The 23,299-nt window shown below is 43.4% G+C and overlaps 1 protein-coding gene across 3 annotated transcripts in view; it reads right to left on the minus strand.

The window, feature by feature from the left end:
• Positions 1-929: 929 nt before the first annotated feature.
• phf2 (PHD finger protein 2) overlaps positions 930-23,299 on the minus strand; it is a 31,007-nt gene continuing 8,637 nt past the window's right edge. The window contains exons 4-22 of one of the 3 annotated variants that reach the window (XM_012838553.3): positions 20,444-20,604; positions 19,407-19,548; positions 19,011-19,197; positions 18,485-18,647; positions 17,586-17,673; positions 16,628-16,734; positions 14,297-14,388; positions 14,076-14,165; positions 13,436-13,777; positions 13,027-13,140; positions 11,727-11,842; positions 11,416-11,594; positions 11,089-11,156; positions 10,034-10,200; positions 7,330-7,625; positions 6,050-6,145; positions 5,497-5,606; positions 4,677-5,031; positions 930-3,837 (exon numbers count right to left, since the gene is read on the minus strand). In XM_012838553.3, the coding sequence (XP_012694007.1) occupies positions 3,749-3,837; positions 4,677-5,031; positions 5,497-5,606; positions 6,050-6,145; positions 7,330-7,625; positions 10,034-10,200; positions 11,089-11,156; positions 11,416-11,594; positions 11,727-11,842; positions 13,027-13,140; positions 13,436-13,777; positions 14,076-14,165; positions 14,297-14,388; positions 16,628-16,734; positions 17,586-17,673; positions 18,485-18,647; positions 19,011-19,197; positions 19,407-19,548; positions 20,444-20,604 (2,962 nt within the window). In that variant the 3' untranslated portion in view covers positions 930-3,748. The remainder of the gene's footprint in view (positions 3,838-4,676; positions 5,032-5,496; positions 5,607-6,049; positions 6,146-7,329; positions 7,626-10,033; positions 10,201-11,088; positions 11,157-11,415; positions 11,595-11,726; positions 11,843-13,026; positions 13,141-13,435; positions 13,778-14,075; positions 14,166-14,296; positions 14,389-16,627; positions 16,735-17,585; positions 17,674-18,484; positions 18,648-19,010; positions 19,198-19,406; positions 19,549-20,443; positions 20,605-23,299) is intronic. The other 2 variants (XM_012838554.3, XM_031567617.2) reach the window with 2 other exon arrangements.

Below are 23,299 nucleotides of genomic sequence, written 5' to 3' on the forward strand. Positions count from 1 at the left end.
TATCAATTACCCGTCGAGTAAACAGTGATGAGGTGATGCTGAAGATATTGATAACTGCTTGGACTGCTACCACCTAGTGGCAAAAGAAAAAACTTCCACCAAGCATCCATTCTTGAAAGCAGCGTCTGAGGAACTGGAATTGGTGGTCGGCTACATGAGAAAACAGAAGAGGCACAAAATTGCCAGCCCCTGAAAAAAAATCATGAGCAGTTTCTACATTTATTTGAATAAACCAGGCTTGAACACCTCATTCGCCATAGAGCATTTAGCTCACCGGTAAAGCCATAAACCACACGCCTGTGAACTTCGTGGCCTAGGCCTAGAGCAATTCACCCCGACAGTATGATCGCCCACCACTTGAATATGTTCGGGAGGAAACGTTTGTCTTATCACGTGTGTTAACCACTGGGCCAGAACAGCGGTGGTCCTGTATATTTGACTTAACTTTGGAGTGCATTTTAGTTATACTATTGAGTGAGTGTGGTCCAGTATTTTAATAGAGCATTAATGGTGTGGACCTTGGCTTGGTTTTAATGAACGGTCTGGCTGAACTCACCGAGTTGAATCATTAGCGCGCAGCTTTCGACTTTTTCAACCAACAAGACGAATTATACTGCCCGGGTGCTCACAGACACCGTTTCAAATGGCGTGATTGTCACGAAGCGAGGTTTAACCGAGGCGCCAGGAAATATAAATGCTGACGTTAAAGGTCACAACAGTGCTTTAATTTAACTGCGTCAAAAGACTCGATGAGCGTTAAGCAAATACATGCTACTTACATTCTACGACGGTGGTGAGAGCGACATGACACGTCTCCGGTTCATTTGTCGACTGCTTGAAAGCCTTATTCCTTAAATGTTCAAACATCCAACAGTGATCTGCCTTACACGGGATCAAAGACGACACGGATTGTAGCAAAACAGGAGCACTACCTGTATCATTCACTGCCCTGGCACAGTGGATGCATTTAATATGTTGAACATATAAAAATAAACCACGACAAAGCAACACACATTTTGTACAAATAAAAACCTGAAATAGTTCCATTGACAAAGTTGATCGATGTGTGTTTCAATTCATAGAGGTGAATACAAGATTTACATAGGTAACTAAAACACTGCAATTGATTAGCACAGTAAACCTTGTTAAAAATGTACATAATCTATTATATATATATATAATATAAAAATCCATGGCATAATTAAACCGTTATTTCAAATAGCTGCATGATGATGGTGGTGGTATTATTGTTATTATTAATAATAATATGAATATTATTATTAATAATAATAATAATAATAATAATGTAACATTTTAACTTTCATGACCTTATGCAGCTGACAAAATGTTGATGATTCAGAAAAAATGACTTTTAAAAAAAAGTTCTATTGCCTGAAAATGTAATAAAGCCAAGAGGCTTGTCAATGACACAAGTTTGCAAGGGGAGATGGTTCACAGGCTGATAAAGTATTTTAAACAAACAAACAAAAAGTCTTCAGAATTGTACAAGTATAAAAGGCTACAAACATTAATAAATTACATCACTGACACAGAGAAACACTTCACAAGGTGCTAGTAAAATAACTTTGAATCCCATCAGGGGCACTAAAACGCAAACAAGAGGCTGGTCGTTGAAACGTGATTTTTTTTAACATTTTTGTCGTTGTTTTTTTTCTTCTTTTTTCCCTCAGAGGTTTCATCTCATGGAACTGAATCACAACACATTGAGCTTTGTGTATGTAAGGCCATATGATAATAAATGTAATGCAGTTTCCTTTGATCACCAGGCAACACCTTAGTCTAATAACACACACACACACACACACAAACAAAATGAAAACAAAACAAAACAAAATAAAAACAGAGTAATGGGATTAACAAAAATGAAGCCAACTATTTGGGTCTCTAACATAATTCAAAAGTAAGGACTATTGATGTATCTTTTTATATACCTTTTTGTTTATAATTAGCAAAAACTAGTAAAAATGTATAATGAAGTATTAAGGAAAAGGATACAAAAAGTAGTCATTTAAAAAGCTATGTACAAGCTACATTCTACATACTGTACTGTGATGCCATACAAATGCATATTTCTGTCTAAGGAAACAGGTGCTGCCGGCGAAACAACTAAGGAGAGATTAAGAAAGTATCCCCATGTAAGCCAAACACAGACAGATAAGGCTTATCATCAGAGTCGGAGGTCCCATTTAATTAGTGTCTTAGGGGTTTGGAAGTCATTCATCCTTTCAACCGGACTGAGTTTGTGCAAATACAGTTGTGAATTTAGGTGGAGAAAAGCAGAATATGCAGGAGAGAGTCTCCCTGATCTATACGCCTATATATCTACGTCTATATATAGCACAGTTCATGGTTGTGTTTACCACCACAGTTTATGGTTGTGTTTGTACAACATAGCATTCATGTTCAAATGTTTTTTTTAATGGACATTTAATGTCTTAGCATGTAGCTACTTAAGCAACAAATATTGAACAAATAAATGAAGAGAAGCAGTTCCTCTAATATTGATATATGAGTCAGCGCAACTGAAGCAAAGTAAAGTTCAGTAATTTACTGAAAACAAAAAAAAGTTTTTCCTATCATGCAAAGATATGTTCACTACTAAATGAATGCGGCGCCTTTTCAGTTGAATGAAAATGTGGTTCAATAATAATAAAAAAAATGTAAAAAAAAACTCATGTGGACTTAAATATTTGTGTTGTCAAACAAAACAAGCTGCAAATGGACAGTGGCAGGCTATTGTTTTCCTCTTCAGCCTATTTCTGCGTTGTCTGAAACAAAAAAAGACATTTACCATGACTAACAAACATGACTTCATTTTTTGTGCTTCCTAGATGTTCTGTAAGTGCCTCATTTTTTCCGTAGAATACCTATGACATGTACAATTATATTAGATCAATAAATAGTATCAGTGATAGTGCTTAGCAGAAAAGTAAAAAAAAGAAGAAAAAAAAGAAAAATCACAACTGACAAAAACCTAGAGGCCCACCATGAAGGAAGCAGATATTACACCAGTTGCCTTCCTCAGTGGCAAGGTAAAGGGTACAAGTTAGCGTGTTAGGCTGTACAGAACCGCGAGGGAGACATGCCTCCTATCAAATGCCTTTAGGTTCCTCACCGGTTTATATATCAATCTAGTGATGATAAGCCTGATCCAACAAAACAGGAATGAATTCCCAGTGACAACAACAACCCCCCCCCCCCTACACACACACACTCAACACACACTTCCCTCCCACCCCCACCCAAAACAAATGCATACATGCAAACCGGATCACATGCAAGGGATACTTTCTATATCTTGGAATGACTGCTATATGTAAATGTTCCTTATGTCTCGCGCAACCCCTGATAAAATGACAGCTGTAGTAAAATGAGACAAAAAATCTTCCTTAAAAAATATTAATAGCAGGTATTCTGTACACTTTTTCCATATCTGAAAGTTATAAAGTATAATGTTGAGGCAAAAGCCAATTTTTTTTTGTTTGAGCTAATGTTCTTCTTAGAAATCGAAAAATGTTGTAGTTGGCTTCTCTCCCCCCTTGGGTCAGGCCATCCAGTCCTCTCTCTGACAGGTGGGGTGGGGGTGCTGGAGAGGGGGGGTCAGGGTGAGAATTAGGAGAGGGAGTATAGGTTAGAGGGGGAGTAGGTTGGGCTGGGTTGGGAAAGGCCAATCCATGGGTCCATTACATCAGGAGATATATCCCAGTCCTGCCACCGCTGTCCCTGGCTACAGGAGGAGTTTCCCATTCCGATGGATCTTTAGGATCTTTCCCAGTCTCTGTTTGGCGGTGGCCATTCCTTTCTTTAGCCGCTTGGCTGAATAGGAGATGAAAACAAAATACATAATTGTAACAACATTATTATGACACAAAACAAATAACATTTATATTTTATTTATATTTAAGTTATACATCTGTGAAGAATTTGCATTGAAGTGTGGCATTAGTACTGTCATTTTCATCTGAACTAAAACCATCCTCTGTCAAGGATATAAAACACGTCATTTTCAAGAATGACACAATAATTATCTTTCATTGTTCGCTCATGTGTTTCGTAAGCTTGATGATGAGTAGCAAAACATGATTTTTCCTTTGATGCTAGGTGACATTCATTCTTCATAGTTAACACTACATCCCGCTAGCCTCTAGAAAAATGGTTCGGTCTTATGAATCCAATATGCTCGAGTCATGAAAGGAACACCTTCACATACTTTTGTTCAGATGTGTCCCATCGCATACGTACCATCTAAAACTACACACTCCTGTGAAGGTGAAACATAATCGGAGCAAGCAGTGTATTCAGGGACCCATTGTACAGTTTCTAATGGAATCGCTGTTTACACGTACTCTGTGTAAGTCTGATTTTAGCACCAAAACAAATGATGTGTGCCGTTGAAGCCTAGTGCACTTACTAAAGTTCTATTTGAAAATGCCATTGTTTCACATTTTGCGACTAGTTTTAATCTACAGTGACACCTTGTGGTGTCCGAGTTCTACACTGGGTATCTTCTGCTATCTTGGTACGGTTCAGGATGCGATCTCTTCAAATACTAATGCTGGTCGTCCTTCTCAGTCCTAGTTCTACAGTGTACCTCCTTACTGTAACTGCAATGCTGAGCGCTAAGGGGAGTCATAAGGATGAACATCACCACCCACCCTTGGCATCGGCTGCTCCCGCTCCAGCCGCGGCTCGTTCCCCTTTGGCCCCCGCCGCGGGCGCCGCCGCGCTGCTGTTGTTGTTGTTCTGCGAGGACGAGGAGGTGGAGGGTCTCCTCTGGCTGAGGAAGACGCCCGGCGCCATGGGCTGCGGACCGCCCGGCACCGCCTTGCCCGCCCCGGTGCCCGTGCTGTACTCGTGGTCGGCCACGAGGCCCTCCTGCAAGTCCAGGGCGGGCTCCGGCGAGCTGCTGTCCTGAGAGTGTTTGAGGGGCTCCTCCACCACCGGGAGCGGCGCCGGCGCCTTCTTCCTGCTGTTGGTCTTCTTCTTCTTCTTGTTCTTCTGCTGCTCTTCCTGAGAGGGCGGGTCGGGGGGGGGGAAGGACACGGACAGGGGTTTTGTCAGTGACGAGTGTCAACTAGCACATGAAACGATGCTGTGTGACTGGTGTAAACAAACAACGTGTACACAACGACACAATATGTGTCTAAGGTCAGACAGAACTACTGATGGAAATATGGTGAGAGAGAGAGAGTGAGAGAGGGAGAGAGAGAGAGAGAGAGAGACACACAGAGACAGAGAGAGAGAGAGAGAGAGAGAGAGAGAGAGACAGCAAGAGCAAGAGGAGATACCCGGAAAGAACATAAAAGATAACATAGTAAATAGAAACAGTACAAGAAAGAAAAGACAGTGAAAGGAAAAGTTTACAGGAAAAGAAAAAATAATAATAAAAAAAGAGAGAATGACAGAACAGGAAACCGAGAGAGAGAGATGGAATGATGGCTCAATAATTCCAATGATGAATGTGGCTGCATTAACCTGATGGGAAAGTTTGGCAGCGGCTGCTGCCAGGCCTGTCTCTATGGATGCCACCCGCGCCCCCTCACGAGCAGGCCTCTCCTGACGGGGAACAGACGGGCCGACCCGAGCTGAGCAGAGGAGAGAGCGAGGGAGAGACACAGTGAGCAAGAGAGAATGAGGGAAGACAGTAACAGAGAGAGAGGGAGAGAGCAAACAGGAACAGAGAGATGTATGTATGTATGTCCCAGGTTAAAGACTCCACAGCTGTTGTCTTTGCCATGACACAACATGCACTAAAGCTGCATGTAATCTTTGTGACAAGCATTTCAAAACTGTACAGTGCTGTCTATGTTTACACTGCCATGTCACCTGCTGCCCCCTACGGGCTGAATGTGTGCAATGGTTCAAACCTCGGTATGGATGACTGACAGGAGGTTTACAGCTAGGGGCTATGATGTCATTCCAGAAATCCACCACATCCTATCCCATCACGAACATTCCGCCTTTGGGAGTCTGAGGCTTTAAGCGCTCCAAAACCTTGACGGAGTCTGACGGAGAAGACTTGCTTTACCTGTGGGGCTGTACGGAGTGTCGTCAGAGTTTTTCCTCTTCTTCGATCGTGATTTGAAGATGGGGTTGTCCTCCTCAGATTCCAGAGAAGGATAGACTGAAATGAGGAGAACAATACCTTTATAGTGTGGAATGACATGTACTGGGTGAATGTTATCGTTCAGCAAAAAGAGCTGATGATCATTTCAGGAATCAGGACTGAAAAAAAAACGTAAATTATCCAGATAATATTGTGGAAGAGCCAACATTACGGCTTTTTGCGTAACTATTTTTCAAACTGGTCTGAGGTATCAAGCAGAAATTACCAACTTCTATTGTGTTACTGTTTACTTTGGCTCTAGAGATAGAATGATATGAGCAGACATGTGTGGGGTACAGCTGCTGGACATCTGGTTCAGTCCTCTCACACACACACACACACACACACCGAGCTTGCATGCCCGTAGATTTTTCGAGACACGAAATGTATTTTCCGATGCTTAAATGATCAGTAACGGTAAAAAAAAAAAACGGCTTGTTTACAAATCAGATGAGAAAGGAATCCAATCGAGAGTGCACGCTTTTTGTTTTTCTTTTTTTATAAACCAGATACATGTGATCTCTGGGTGGGAATGTGCGTGCCACTTATGACTAATTGGTGTATCAGATCAAAAAGCATTTAAAACAACAGTTTAAAGCTCGGCCTAATGACTTATTAACAGGCTCCTAATAGCCTTGCTGTTTTTGGAAGAGGTTCACAAAGCGCATGTAGCTGGAAGCGGGGGCCGACTGGAAGGAGTCAAAGGCAGGCGAGTGGAGACTTCTCCTGCCCAGAAGTAAACACAACCACTGTCACTCACCCTGTAATTACGACTTCCTGGCCAGAATCAGAAAGCTGCTAATCAAACTGTTGATACAGCGTGAAGGTAACGCTGGGGTTGACCTGCTCTTTTAACAGCACCTGGGGAGCGTGCGTCACTAAGCTGCCTCACGCACATACCAGCTGAGCCTGTTGCACTTCCTGTGAGCGGACTGGACTGTGCTGACCGTTAACAGCAACAACAGATAGCAGGGGCCTGTTTGCGAAGGTTGAAGGATCACGCGAACTGTGCTTCTCGTTCAATTTTCCATGACATATTCCAAAAAAAAAAAAAACCTTATGAAGAAAATCTACCAATACCGGTGTAACACATGATATTCCTCTTTAGGATATAGTGAGCAGGACAACAGTTTTACCATTGTCTGCCATGTAACTCTCATGCCCTTATCATAATCAAAGCCCTTTTCAGATGAGCCCCTTACCGTAGTCGGAGTCCTTGAAGCACGCTTCCAGGTGGTCTTGGTCGTCGTCGAACATGTCGGGGCTGTCCACGCTGCTGCTCTTGCGAGTCTTCTTGGGTGGCCGCTTGCCTGGCTTCTTGCTGTTGTTGCCGCCGCCGCCACCACCGCTGGCACTTGTCTTCTTCGAGGCCTGCGAGTTACCCTTAGACTGGCTGTTGCTCCAGGACGGTGTCAGACAGGAGACTGAGGACGGCAGGTTAGCCATGGACAACATGCCCTGAATGGCTTCCTGTGTGCTGGGGGATGCAGGTGGCTGACTGTAAGTCCATCAATAAGAAATACACAACACACATAACATTACTTCCAAAGTGTCAGTGACGAATGGGGAAGAGATCGAGTGTTGTTGATGATGATTTCTAGTGTTCTTTTTTTTTTTTGGTCTTTTTTCTTTTAGTGGGAGAAGCACCATAATGCACAGCAAGCAGACAGCGGCTGGGATTTAAAGCACGCAGGTTGGAAGCTGAACGTCTTAGGGCAAGGGAGGAGGGGGGGCGGAGGGGCGTGGGGGGGTGCACAGCAGCTGGGATAGCGCTAGCAGCAGAGAGAGGAAGACTGACACTCAACCAAGCCACAGAGCTAAGGGAAGGACCCACACAGCCGCTGGCTCTGGGCCGCCTCGGGCCCTGACCCGTTCCAGCATCAGAAACTATTTGGATTTAGCTGAATTCTCAACAAATGACATTACCAGTCCAGCGATAGACAACCAGTGACACCACGACGCTAATGGCTACAATCTGACCCGTATTAATGCATAAATATTGACTCTAGTCAAACCATGCATACCATCAGGATGACATTAGTGATGTCATAAGAAGCCATGACGGCCGGTTAGGGTGACCTCACACTGTGAAGTGGTTTTTGACAGTAATATTTATGACAGCTGTGCAGTCATAAAGTATTACGAAGACCGCAATCAGGACAATTGCCCGCGCTGCACAAAGCGAAACAGACAGCTAAGAAACTGCTCCTGAGTAAATGTAATAAGCCATGATATTTGTAAAAAAGCGTGCCGCAGGCTGTCATGGATTCTTTTGACATCTACTGTATCTGTGTCTGATACTGGAAGAATTTAAACATGCTTCCACAGTCATACAGCATAGTATGGATCAGAAGCATGGTATGACACTATTTGTAACTCACAAATACCTTAACAACAATCAATAAGTCAACATGGTCTATGGTCAACAAAAATCAGATCTATTGAAATCAAACACTTATAAATCTACCACAGTATTACCTTCCACCAAACTACGACAGTGCACACAGGAATAAACTTACCTGCCAAATATTATCCATTAACATTACCATAACATCAGCTATTCAGAACCGCTTTACTAGTTACAAACAGACGTCTCCTGTGCTACCCAGTACTGATGCCTTGGTGCCTTATTATTCTAGGAGTAGACAAGAGGACCGATCGTGTAATATTTCCCTTAAGGATTCTAGCTCCGTACCAATTACCGAGTGCCTTTTACTTGGATACTATGACATAACTGGTGAGTATGTTATGATAACTTCCAATTCTATTTAATGTTCGGCCCTATAAAGAATAATTGAGGCTCGCTCAACTTATTAGGCCATCATATTATGAACATGATCTGGAGAAGGGTAGCGTTCAACATCTGCCTCCAGAGAAGAAACCACGGCTTTAGCTTGTCCAGATTACCACCTATTAAGTCATTAACCAGTGAGCTGGAACAATGAGAAAAGTGGATGCTTAATGGGGTTATAATTGACCAAAGTCATTTCCTTTCCCCGTAGACCTAGCGTCATATGTCAGTTTTGAAACGCACGAAAAATAATTTGAGAAATTAACATATTTTAGCGGTGTTTTGCCTGTGCTTTCCTCACATTGTTGCTAATTTGCAGCTTTCAGCGCAGTGGAAATAGACCATCAAAAACTGACCGAAACAGCACACAGCACAATGAAGAGGAATGGCTCAAGGCAAACTAGCATTTGACAAATTAATCGTGGAGGGGGATCAAACAAACACTGGCTCTATATGTAAACTGCTGACAGGATCTGTGTAAACTATTACCTTTTCCAGTGGTTGAGTCTCTATGCACGTCACGTAAATAGCTCCACATGGTACTGTTTATGGCGGTGCCCACATGAAAAAAATAATTAAGCTACGACAAATGCTATGTTTTGGTTCCAAAGTTAACCAGCCAGGTAAATTCATCAGTACGCAAACTAAAGCCTATAAATCCCGAGTAACGCCACATTACACATGGGCCACCAGATCCCCACCGGTCTTCTGTTGTTTTAACTGATGTTGTAGATATATTTCAGAATGTATCCTTCTACTTCCAAACTATGAAAAGAAGCAGACTTTTATGAAGTCAACATATTGATCACGACGGACGGAAAGAACACAGCCTGGACAGACTGCTAGTGCAGTAGTTTTTTTCGCGGTGATACGTGGTGCAGTGACATCCACACTACACCGTAACTAGGTACTCTTGAGCCAGAGCAGAATTCCCTGACAATGTTTCCAAGGATTATTTTATAGTTCCAAGGATTGATGACCATGCTAGTTAGCTAGTTAGTTAGTTAGCCCGGCTCTAAAGAAGATGTGGATCTCTTATGTGCTCTGATGCCGTGATTAGACGATGGCGGTGTGTAAAAAAGACATACAGCGAGGCTGGGGCACGGTCGTTCTACCTGTTTGTGTTGTAGTCGATGCCGCCCACTTGCTTGCTTGCCTGCAGCAGGTCCAGGATCCCAGCCGCATTTCCACCTTTCTTCTTGACCTTTGAGTTACGCCCTTTGACCTCTGGCTTGGCTTCGGTGTCTATGTGAAGCGACTCTTCGTCTGATGAGTCACCATTCTGAATTGACAGAAAGTAAGGGGAGAAAAACAAAAAAAAACTACTTTTCACAAAAGCAGAGCTGAGGTTTGGGAATGCCTCTCAAAGATGCCCATTCATTTCAACAAAAAACACAATCAGATACACTGTGCAGATGCCATGTTTCACATTTGCAACTGATCAACTGTTTTTGACGAGAGGAGAACCGGGTTTCTGCTGGCCTCATTTAGAAAAATGTAGAAGCTAATGCAGGCTCACTGTTTCGACGTAATGACCTGAAATGCGGTTAAGATGGGCTGCAGTGAGGTGGTAGGAACAGGAGAAGAATGGGTTTCAGTACGGTCGTTAAAAGCTAAGGTCGTTTTCTGGCCTTCGATGACCCTCCGTTCAAACAAACAAAAGGGGGCATCTGGTGTGGTTCGCTTTTCTCACTCTCACTTGATTCACACTGTAGCTATTCCCTTCATCAGGCTTGCGGTGGCGTCTGGCTCAACACTGGCAGCCTTCTCTGCCTTTGATCCGCGCTGTGTGTTGTTCTAAGCGCGAAAACATTACGGGAGAATTACGGCAGGCCCAGCCCATCAGCTGCTCTAGCTGGGAACACCACGGATCGCCGGCAAATTCGATCCTCACTGGTGTTTGTGACTGGGGGCTTTAAACGCACCCATGAGGAACTCATTAACGATGCCCATGGATCAGTCCATTGTGTTGTGGAGCTGGTTTCTCGGAATTAATCATTTATCAGCCTCTTCATGCACACCAGGGTAAATAAATACTGGCCTGTGATGGGGGTTATGGACGCTAGCTCTATTACAGCGTTCAAATTCAGAGTGTTCTGCTTTGAGTCGGAGGGTCTTGAGGAAGAGTTAGAGTAAATGAATTAGAGTAAATGAATAGTGTTAAACTTACCTTCAGAGCCGACGGCTGCAGCTTTGGCTTTTTGGAAGGCTGAATGGGTTCTTTGATGTTCGATAAAACTGCCACAAAAAAAAGGAGACCGTGAATATTTCCCATGTGCAAGCATTGAGTATTACATCTTACAGGTTTTATCTGTTCTTAATCTAACAAGTACAGATGGGGATGGCTCTTTGAAGTGCATCAGTCTTTCATTCTCATTACGGCCATTCACATTAACTTCATAAGTCTCCATCATGTCAACCATAAATAAAACAATTCTGAGTGGGGTTGGTGGCTCTTGGCTCAGATGCTTCAACTCTTTTTTTCAGTGGTACTTACATGACAAATCCCTCTTCACCGCATTCTTTTTTCTCCTGATGGGGAACTCATCGATCTTCAGCTCGCCCTCGTCCGAGACATACTCGTACTCGTCTCTCACAGGCTTGTTTTTATCTTCCTTCAGGTTTTGTAACGATCCGAACACACTGGAGTTTGTCTGTGGTTTTAGCGTCTTTGAGCTAGGATGAAAAGAACAAGATCTTAGAGAATGTGTGTACTGTTTCTATGTATTAACAGTGTAAATAATTAAACCTAATCAGATGTAATGTCTGTAATATAAACATCTCTTATGGCTATGTTCTTAAACCCACCCCAGCAGTCTCTTATTGGACATTGAGAAGCTGAACTTGCTGTCTTTGTGTCCTAGTGTCGACTTTTCAAATTTGTGCTCCTCTTCCATTTTCAATAAGGAGTCTGGCTTGCTGTTCTGTAAAAATGAAAAGAAATACAAAAACCAGCTAGCAGCGCAGTCAGCATGAGTAATGGGAAATCAATGAGGCAGACGGATTCCAACTCGCAATACATCCTCAATTGCAATCAGTTTTAATGAGATCAAATCAAGCTTCCTTGCCAGAGAGCTGTACAGAGCGATAAAAAGCAGGCCAAACATAATGCATGTTGCACTCACCATTTAAATGATAAATAGTCCGACATGACTGATGATAAAAGACAGCTTTAAATTGCAAATTTCACTAGTAATGGATACACTTAAGTACTACAAGGAATTATGCATTTGTACACGTCAGCTTGATGCATGTTTTTTTTTTTGGTTGCTGTGTTAACCACTTTTTACACGAAGCCACTTTAGTTCCAAATGGACACACATAATTGGTTCAGGAACTTAACGCGTCTTAACACCTCAATCCGCTTTTCGCACTACACGGATTTCAAGCTGAGCCACTCCGGCCGTGTCTACAGCGATCAAGAGTGAGAGAGCAAAGATGTGGCTGCGGACGACCTTGGTGAACATCGAGCCGAGATTCCCGCTCTCCATCTGCAAGTGTTTGGGGAGCAGCAAAGGGAGCACTTGGATCAGGATCCTTGGAGTGACTACAAACATTCCAGGGCCGCTTGGCATTGAGTTTTCCGTGAAACTAGAGCCTTCTAATGTCTTCCGTTCACCGAAATTAAGCTTTTCTACGCAGGCCATTCTATGTTATCCAGCAGTAATGACACAACATGCTTATTTCTTCAGTTAAAAAAAACAGAGGCATATGTAAATACTTATGCTGCATGCCATGGATATGACATAGCCTAACGGCATTAGGGAAACCAAGTGGGTAAAGGGTACTGGTAAAGGGGCTGCTTTGATGAACCTCAGGCAGAAATATTGACTAAGCCACACAGTTATTTTGCTGATTGCTTTGATCTCAAATGTGTTAATCACTTTTGGACAATTCTCCTAGCATTCTCCATGCCACGGTTTTCTTAATTTCATTGTTTCTTTTCAAGTGACTTGTATTAGATTGATACTATTTGCAACCACGTTCAAAGGGGCAATCTATCTCTAATCTAATTTTACATTAAAGTGTCATTATGCCGTTGGCCTGGTGAGATTCTTCATCACGCTCGTCAGCTAATAGCGATGTAAATGCTAATGCTAACCCTTACCTTGTATTTCCACTTGGCCTCTGTTTTGTTCTTGTGTTCTCGCATTTCGAACTTCTCCACGTCGTTCTGCTTGTTCGGTTCTCTCTCCACCGGACTCATTACGCTCTTTGCAGCCTTGGAAAATAACGAGAGATACCAGTAATACCGCTCATTCTTTTAAGTTGTGCACAACTTCGATCATTTACCGTCAACAGTGTAGAAATCCGATTCTGTGTAAGAACACCTACAGATTGCCGAATCGACGATATGTGGAGTTTTTGCAAGGACCAATGTGTGAGGGTCAGAGGTCCAAATGTTGAATGCGCTGAAAACTATATTTCTTCTCACCTAACCACCACTCACAAAACACAGGGGAAGACGGCACCATGTCTGAGACCAATAGTAAGCCATAGGCTGGGGTCCAGCTTACCTTGCCTTTCTTGGGCTGGTCCATCTTACTGAGAATGTCCTTGGCATGGGACTCGAGTGCTGCCAGGCTGGAAGGTTTGGGAGGGGGGCCGCCATCTTTGGCTTTCTTCCCCTTCTTCTTGGCCGCCTCCTTCACCTTGGGCACCTTGGGGGGTTTGGGCGCCTTGGGCATCTTGGGAGGCTTGGGGGGCCTGGTGGCTTTCTTCCTGGCTGGTTTATCCCGTGCGGGGGTGGCGACGTCGGCGGGGGACACAGGGTCCTCGGGCTCCGGAGGGGCTGAGGGCGGTTCCTCGGCTGGAAGCTTGGTGCTGCTGGGTTCTGACTTTATGGCTTTAGTTGCATTCTAGAGAGAGAGACGGGGACGGAGAAAAGGGAACCCGAAAAAATAGAGACACACATCCTCAGCTCATTTTCAAACATTTTTGAGCAGTTTTGCCCCTGTGAAAATACTTTATGAGTCCATCATCATAACACATTGATAAGAGTAAACTGTAATGTCTGGTACATACAGCTGCAATAACAGGCTTTCAATCCTGTGCAAATGTTCTGTTGGTGGGCCAGAGCAGAAAATGGTGAGGTTGACACTGGCCAACCGTGTTTATGAGGGAAACCTTGAGTAACTCCTATGAGGCACTTCTCACCTCACAAATCCGAATCTCTTTGGCAAGGTCTTTAATGAGCTGTGTTGGCTTCATGTTCTCTGGAAGTTCATCCTCGTGTTCCAGAAGGGCCTGCAACCACCAGGGGCAACTGTCAATCAGCCAGCTAACACAGACGCGCAGACACACATACCTACACCCACGCGCCACTAATGAAAGATATGTTTTTCCACTTTCGTCTCCCTCTGCTACGATGAGGTTACCTGTTTTTTAGTCCACGACCTGAAGGCTCCATTGATGATTTTGGCACCGTGTACCAAGTAGGGAGCTGGCTGCTTATTTGTCTTGTGTAAACCTGCCAAATGAGGAGCAGAGAAATGACATCAACCTTTTACAGTGCTTAACATTACACTACCCTCCTCATTCACACACCACCCATCACACTCGGCTATGAGTAGGTAAAAGGTGGCTCAATGTAACAGGTATTCACTGATGGGTTATCAGGTCATCTAAATGACACCCTGAATCTGCTTCTTAGCAAAGTTCACAAATCTGATTTTTTTTAAAAAGGAACACTTTATATTTGTCTTGTGTAAACTTGCCAAATGAGGAGCAGAGAAATTACATCAACCTTTTACAGTGCTTAACATTACACTACCCTCTCCATTCACACACCACCCATCACACTCGGCTATGAGTAGGTAAAAGGTGGCTCAATGTAACAGGTATTCACTGATGGTTTATCAGGTCATTCTAAATGACACCCTTAATGTGCTTCTTAGCAAAGTTCACGAATCTGTTTTTTTTTGTTGTTTTTTTAAAGGAACACTTTTATTTTTTCGATCTCTATTTAACAAACACGATTACACAGAAAATAAGATTTTTTTTAGAAAGAAGAGAGAACATTCTATTAGAACATTCCATTTGCTTGTCTCTGTAGCCGGACAAGGTTCGACAGAGCTGAAAGCTCCAATTAGCTGACAGGCTAGTGTTCTACGACGATCCCTTCATCAAAGGGAATCTTTCAAGGTTCTTCTGTGTTGGATAAGCTAAAACCTCCTTTTTTTTAAATGAAAAGAGTGCTCTCTTTCCATTCTGGCATTGGCTAGCTAACGTCCACAAACTCATCCGTTATGGCACGCATACATAGCATGATGTCAACGGAACGATTTGGGGTACCATGACCACATTTGTAAAATCAGAAAATCATGACAGCTGGAACTTCATCATTTACTGATAAATAAGTTAAGACAGTCATTGTGTCATCTAATTAGGTCACTAAATTCATTTCACTTGTTTGGAGAAAAAAAAAAAACGAAATAAGAAACAATCATTCGTGTAAAAGCATGCCTAAACGTTGATTGCACTGGACTGGACACACACACACACACTACAGGAAATGCACTATACACAACAGTTAAATTAATAACATGAAGGCAGTCTAAGAAAGAAAGAAAGAATGAAAGACAGATATAGAGAGAGAAAGCGAAATAGAGACAGAAAGGGAAAGAAAGAATGGATAAAAGGTAAGTGGGTACATGGCTCAGAGCCAGTTAGGCTTTTGAGCAGTGTGACAGCATGTATACCTGTACCGAGACACACACAAATATACAAACTCACACAAACACACTGACACAGATAAACACACACACACACACACACACACAAAGACACAAAACACACACACACGCACAAAGACACAAAAAGCACACACACACACACACACACACACAAACGACGTGTGAGCCTTAGATGAGAGAGAGAGGTAAGGCCTCAACTATTGCTGTGTGTGTGTGTGTGTGTGTGTGTGTGTGTGTGTGTGTGTGTGTGTATGCGCGCAATTGCAATCTGGCAAAATGAGGCAACAAGAAGAATGGAAATATAAACAGATAGTCTAAGGCCAGATGAAGCGAGTTTAAACACAGGGCCTGTAATGGAGCAAGTGATTTTGCATGGGCCCAGCCTTTTGAAGCTAATCATCTGTGAACTTGCCGATGCCCCCATCTAATGACTGAAATAATATTGAAGCATCCAGCTGTTCATCTGCGTGGCAGACCTTTTGCCAGGAGCACGCAAGAGAGAGAGAGAGAAAGAGAGAGACTGACTGTGAGAGAGGGAGAAAGAGTGTGATGAGATAAAGCAAAAGAAAGAGAGGTATTTGAACTCAAACCTGAAAAAGTTTTTTTCCCCTTTCCAGATCTCTGTGGACACCTACATGTTATGTGCATGACAGATGAAGACATGCTGCAGAACAAGCAGGGAAGCGGCTCATCTATGCAGTAGGATAATGCTGCTTTCATAATTAGATCTCTGCTCATCTGTACTGAGGCTAACTGATATCAGTAAAGTGAAAATCTGTAGCTCCAGTAAGTGTACATACATGACTGCTCTTAGTGTCGTTTAACACGGTAAATCTGTCTGATCTTAGTGTCGTTTAACACAGTGGGTCCACATATATGACTGATCTTAGTGTCGTTTAACACAGTAAATCTGACTGATCTTAGTGTCGTTTAACACAGTGAATTTACATACATGACTGCTCTTAGTGTTGTTTAACACAGTGCAAGACAAAGGAGTGTAGCATGGTGGCTCACCTTTGAATCGCTCCAAGAAGTGTCGTCCCACGTACCAACAGGCCGTCTCGTAGTTTGAGAAGGGAGTAAGGCTGGCTACTTTCAGCCTCTTCTCCACCTCATACGCCCTGCCAAAGACACACACACTCAGAATAGGTTTGTGTTTGCATTTGTGTGTGTGCCTGCGTGTGTACTGTACACATGAATCGATGTTTGTGATTGTCTTTTTTAAAGTTTGTATGAATGTGTGTGGGTGTTTTTTTTTTTTTTTTTACCCACAAATGAATGAAACTGCACTGTTTGTGAAACAAAGTGATTTTTGCCACTGATGAGCCAAGCCACATTTGACAAAACAAGGCCTAAAAGTAATTTTTTTGACCGGACTGAAACCAGATATTTACTTTAAGTGCAACGGCTCTCGCTCCTTAAGTCCAACCCAGGCAGGCCTGAGGAAGACTTCAGCAGCGCTGACCTCTGGGCACTTAGCAAGAATGTAAACTGCGTCTACTGCCAAGCGCGAAGACTGTTCCCCCCACAAATGCAAGCTGCCTTTAAATTATACAGCGTGCCAAATAAACATGCTAAGGAGAGGACCAGCTACATACCACTGACAGCAAAATTGTCATAAACACAGAAAGCTAAAGCCCAAATAGTTTCTCCTGAATGTTCTAATAACAACAAAAAAAAAGCCATTTTGAATTGTGAAAAGACAAGAATGTAAGCTAAAAATCTAAGCCAAATAGTTTCGTTACATTGATGTGTAACACCACACCGCAGAAATCGGAGGAGACAACATTTTTATCAAACTGTGTGGAGAACTGAATCTAGCACTGGACGTGTACAGGGCACACGGCTGTTGATTGACTTGAGTAAAATAATTCTTAGAGGGACGTCTTGACCTGTCCTGACATGCTGAGTCTCTCTCTCACACACACACACACACACACACACACACACACACACACACACACACACACACCTCATCTGCATCTCTACGCTCAGGTTGTGGACAAAGTGCCCGGAGAAGGCCAGGCAGTCCACAGGAGTCAGTATTGCATTGATCCATCCTGAGGGCAGAATGAAAAATGCGGTTAAAAAAGGTTAAAAACAGAGGTTACAGGTTAAGAACAGAGGACAAGAGGGGGAGCTGTGGCGCAAGCAGCAGCCCCGACCATGAACGGGGTTGTACACCCAAGGGGACCCGGGTTCGAATCCGAGCCCGTGGTCATTTCCCGATCCCACTCCCCACCTCTTCTCTCCAACTAGTTTCCTGTCAAACCTTCACTATCCTATCCGATTAAAGGCAAAAAGCCCCCCAAAAAATCTTTTAAAAAAATTACAAATAAACAGAGGATAAGACAGTGAGAGGGGAAGAGCAAACACTGTAGGCACTGTTTCAAAATCCTGATGGAAGTTGTTCCAGTGCTATTTCTCTTACCTTCCACCAAGCACCAAACTAAATCTGTTAAAACATTTATATTTGAACATTTTATTTCCTCGTCTAATAGGCACATTTATCCTAAGCCCATTACAGTGCAGCACAGTGCAACATAAGCAGGCATGTCATCAGCACTCGTAGTGCCTTCAGGACCAGTGGACCAGCAGGACAGGGATCCTAGTTCTGGAGCCACCCTGAGTAAATATCAAGAGGCTCACTCCTGTGTTCCTGTAGCTCGACTACTAGATCAAGGTGTCACCAACACAACGTCATCATTCAATACCCAGGGACATGTTCATGCTCTCCCTACAGTCTCTTTACTAACCTCTTACTGCCCAGAATGTGTAACTGTAGTCTACCTTAATTCACTTTGGATAAAGGCGTCTGCTGTATTAATAGATGGAAATGAAATCCAAGGCTTGAGCTGTCTGGCCTCTCACCTGACGGAATGAAGAGAGTTTGACCCTGCTTGAGCGTGCACTTGTAGCACTTGTCCACCTGGTCGGCGAAGAACATCTCGCTGTGATTGGATGAGGACCGCCAACGCTCGTAAAGGGAGAGGTTGGCCGAGGTGGGCTTGATCAGGAAGAAGATCTTCTCTCCCTGAGGATGGGGGGGGTGGGGGAGAAACAGGAAAGAGAGTGTGTTTACAAATCAAGCTGTCATCCTTCAACTCTTCGACCTCCTCTTACATCAAAGCTACTCAAAAATCAGAGAAGCATGCAAAACAAGTGGCAGACAGTAACAATCGAGCCAAGAGTTCACGCAGGCAGTGAAGTGCTCTGGAACAGCAGTCCATTTCAGCTCTGAAATAGAGAACAAAGTAACTGGTCCATGAGTGGGTGATTATTTAATCATCCTGCATGGGATCACCTTTGGCACATGGTACCAGACGGAGGCCCCTCCGTTCTCGATGTGGAAGTCTGTGTAGCACACACACACACACACACACACACACAGGATCACCTTTAGCACGTGGTACCAGACGGAGGCCCCTCCGTTCTCGATGTGGAAGTCTGTGTAGCTGTCCTTCACGCAGATCAGGCAGTATTTGGTGACTTTGGGCTTCCCAAGCAGAGCGTCGTCTGGCCAGTAGTTCTCCACCCAGGACAGCTTTCGAACGATCGCCGGGCTCTCCACAATGCTATCCATCCTTTGGCAGAAAAAACAAAACACCATATTTTTGGGCATATTCATACCATGTAATATCATTCATGTGGGCAAGTCAATGTTTTTTTTTTTAAACTGTGCATAAACAAATGAACCATAACTTCACAATATCAAAGTAATTCGTTCAGGTATCCTATAATATTAAACATAGAGGAACTTTATGATGTGTTATGTTAGCCTTCAGAACTCTACCTTGTGTCTGAAAATTCCAGGTTAATAACATTCAGTACTTTCTTCCGGTTTGTGCTATAGTAGTAATCAACAAACTCCTTAAGCTTCATTTTGCCGTCGGTCTGTTTGGGGACATCGATCACATCCACAGGGACATCTGGGCCTACATGGAAAGCAAAATAAATAGAGATCACAAAGATGACACATACATCCATGTTTCACATATACTCATCCATATTAAGAGGGCAGAGCAGAGAGACACATTTCAAATATAAGAGACAAGGATGGACACAGCTGACTTAATATTTATCAGGGGACCAACTGGGGTGTTTGCAGCCATTATTACAAGTTGAAGACATTCTATGGAGGACCCAGGGTGGTAAGTCGCTCATGGGTTTGGTAAATGATCAGCTGGCGCCCTCTACAGGTTGAAATACTACATTAAGCAGATTCAAGTCACAAATGCAGGTACTTTTCAATTCAATTTTATTTATATAGCGTCAAAACAATAAAATTGTCTCAAGGCATACTTTTATTCTTTCTTAAAAAAGTGAGATATTTTTCATAACAATTGATGTCAAGCTTGACCATTTAAAAATACTCACTCATTAACATGCAAGGGCAGAATTTGACATTTGCACATACTTTCAAAAGTTTATCATTTCATTTACCCTGAGTAATTTCTTCTTTGCAATTAATATTTGCTTTTTCAAATGAAAAATGCTCCCTGTCAAGTCTGTAGTCTTGACAGGCAGAGGTGACAGACATGGGAGACAGCATGAGAGAGAGAGAGACAAAGCGAGGCACACAGAGAGAGAGAGAGAGAGAGAGAGAGAGAGAGAGAGAGAGAGACACATAGAGAGACACATAGAGAGAGAGAGACACACACACACACAGAGAGAGAGAGACACAGAGAGAGAGAGAGTGATAGAGAGACACAGAGAGAGAGACACAGAGAGAGAGAGAGAGAGAGAGAGAGAGACACACAGAGAGAGAGAGAGACAGACAGAGAGACAGAGATAGAAAAGAAGCTCAGATAAAAAGAGCAGTCTCCTTACCGACATAGTTTTCAACATCACTGACGTAGAATGTGGGGGCAGGCATGGATATCCCCAGGCCATCTTTCTTTAGTACCATGATGGGCTCGTTGAAGCCACCCTCCTCCAGGTGGTCCATGGTCAACTGACTGCCCGTAAGTTTGACCACCACATCCTCAGCGCTGTGACACAAAGGGAGATTTTTGTTCATCTGTGGTGGCATGTAGTGACTCAAGCTGAGAAGGGATTTATTCAATTTCATTGAAAATAGTATCTATTGTATATATAATAGTATATATCTTGTTATTGATTGTTCCGTGTTGTTTGGAGACGTTCCTTGGCATTGCTATACTAGCTGTTGGGATCCTGGAACTTAACCTGAGATACTAAAACAACTCTACTTACTTTCCTTCTGTCTCTTTGCTCTCTAATATAAACTCAATACAGTAACTCATTTTCACCAAGATGGCTTTTTAAAGTGGGAAAGTTAAAGTGGGATGCTACAGAGCTCAACATGAAACACAGCAACAACCAGTTTCCCCCAGCAAATCATAACATTGCATAAAGGAATTAAACAATGCAAATTAATTATGAAATCGTACAATGCGCCTGGTAGTCATGTCAGTATTCATAAAAAATTGGTTCCAAATTGTATTTGGTTCACTTCTGTATGAATACATAGGCTACTTCCTGGGTGAAGGGCACCGGCCAAATGGGTGTGTATGTAAGTCCTGAAGACACTCCATAGGGAGGGAAAGTAATTGGATCGGATACAATAAATATGTTGACGTCACCGGTTTGCGCACCTCACCAAGCTAATGAAAATGCTGATTTGTATTGCTTGGCTGGCTGAATGTTTTTGTAATGGCATAAAATGCATACAGCATGGTCAGGTGGTGTCAGGGCTAACCTTTGGACAAGGCATTTCCTACGGTAAGCAGGCACGTGACTTGAGTTGTAGTCCGTTTATGAAATGAAAGGAGTCATTTCAACATTTTACAAGAAGTCAATTATAACTTCTTTAAACACTGATATGGCTTCGTAGTACATTTTTGAAAATCCAGTATATGGGATTTGACACGTAAACTGCTCTCACATAGGAACACAACCACTAGGGATGTAGGTTTTCACATTCCCTCGTTATGATCCTCTGCTCTCGCCAGTTGAATATTTTGTTTTATACTGAGAAGCATTGCAGTGAACCTATTCACGGTCCATGTGACGAATAAACGAATCAATACCCCTTTGTGTTCAATCTTTGTTGAGATTTTAATGATTGCAATGATGTGGTGACCCCGACAAAGCCTGCAGCGCATTTTGTGAGCTGGGTTTTGTAGGCTGACGTTTAGGTTTAGTTAACGGTTTCATGATTGCATCATGTGAATTCCAAACCACTGTCGAAACAAACTTTAATCAAACGATGTAATGCATATAAATTCTGATCGACGTCATTTTCATTCAGATAGCATATAAGTAGGCCTAATCATGTATGGCCTATATTTTGATTACCACAAATGTACAATAGTATAATAGACCTAGCCTTAGATATCTAATGTTGTAGCCTTATGTATAATAGACCTATAGTCTTATAGTTGCAAAGATGGACTTTTTTTACACAAAGCATACAAAAACACATCGCCTTAAGCCCCCAATTTACGGGCTACAATGCCCGCGGGGACACAGGTTCGATTCCGGCCTGATGTCATTTCCCGATCCTCTCCCCACCTCTTCACTCCTCCTCACTTCCTGTCCAAATACTTCACTGTCCTATCCATATAAAGGCTAAAAAGCCCATAAATAAATCTTTAAAAACACATCGCCTACTCTGGGCTACAGGAGTCTTGCATAGCATCCCTGGCACAAACATGCGCCCCCACTCAGAATATAAGTTTGAAGCCATTCAAATCTCCTGTGCGTGTGTAGTGGGAAATTAAAATCACTGTTGCTAACTGATTCTCACCAGAAGTCGCAATTGGCTTTCTGAAATGGCACTAAAAGTCGCAAGATTACGTGATGATGATGTGTTTTTTTCTGTTCCTCAACAAGATAAACGGGGGTTACCAAAGTTCGCTCATCGCTAGATCAGAGTTTTAGTTGCTAGGGCAGGTCAAAACGTCGCTAAATCTAGCGACAAAGTCACTGAGTCGGCAACACTGAAAGTAACCAATGGCCTACCATTATATGCAACAGCTAGACCTGCCTCCTGGTAGGCATCCGTGCTGGGAGCTGGGAGGACCAGCTGCGGACATCATCACAGCTCACCTGGGAGCCGACACCCTGAAGCTCACTCAAGACGTACCTCATCCAATTCCAGCTGGTAGTCTGGTTACTGATCAGAGACGGAGGTCCAGGTCGCTCTCGCTCTGATGGGCAAAGCACTGCAGGTCCTTACCGATCTCCATTTAGCGGAGCGGGCCAGCTGGCCGGCTACTAAGGGGGCACTGCAGTGCCGGTTCAGCCAGCAGATCTTCGCAGACAGCGCCAAAGATAAACTGGTCGCCCGTATGCATAGGATGGCTACCCCCACCTTCAACAAGGCTACCCCACCTTCAAGGAAGAAGAGCTCGTGCTCCTAGCATTTGTCTGGGGTTTGCTGCCTGAGCGATTCTAGGAGCACATCTAAGTGCACCCCGGGTCCCTGACAGCAGTCCTGAATGAGCAGATCATGTCCTGCAGTCTCCTGGTGTAAGGCACCAGGTGCGCCAGGCTGGATGTGTCTCAAGCCAGGCTACTTCTAGGCACTAAAGACGTGGCACTCCATGCTGCTGGCATAGAAAACCGTTGGGCCATAGGCTATCCACACCACACCGCTCTCGGACCAGAGGGGCTACCCCATCGATACTGCGAGTCTAGGGGTCCCCTGCATTGCCACCGCCA

Source organism: Clupea harengus, chromosome 5, assembly GCF_900700415.2.
Source record: "Clupea harengus chromosome 5, Ch_v2.0.2, whole genome shotgun sequence".
Lineage (NCBI taxonomy): Eukaryota > Metazoa > Chordata > Actinopteri > Clupeiformes > Clupeidae > Clupea > Clupea harengus.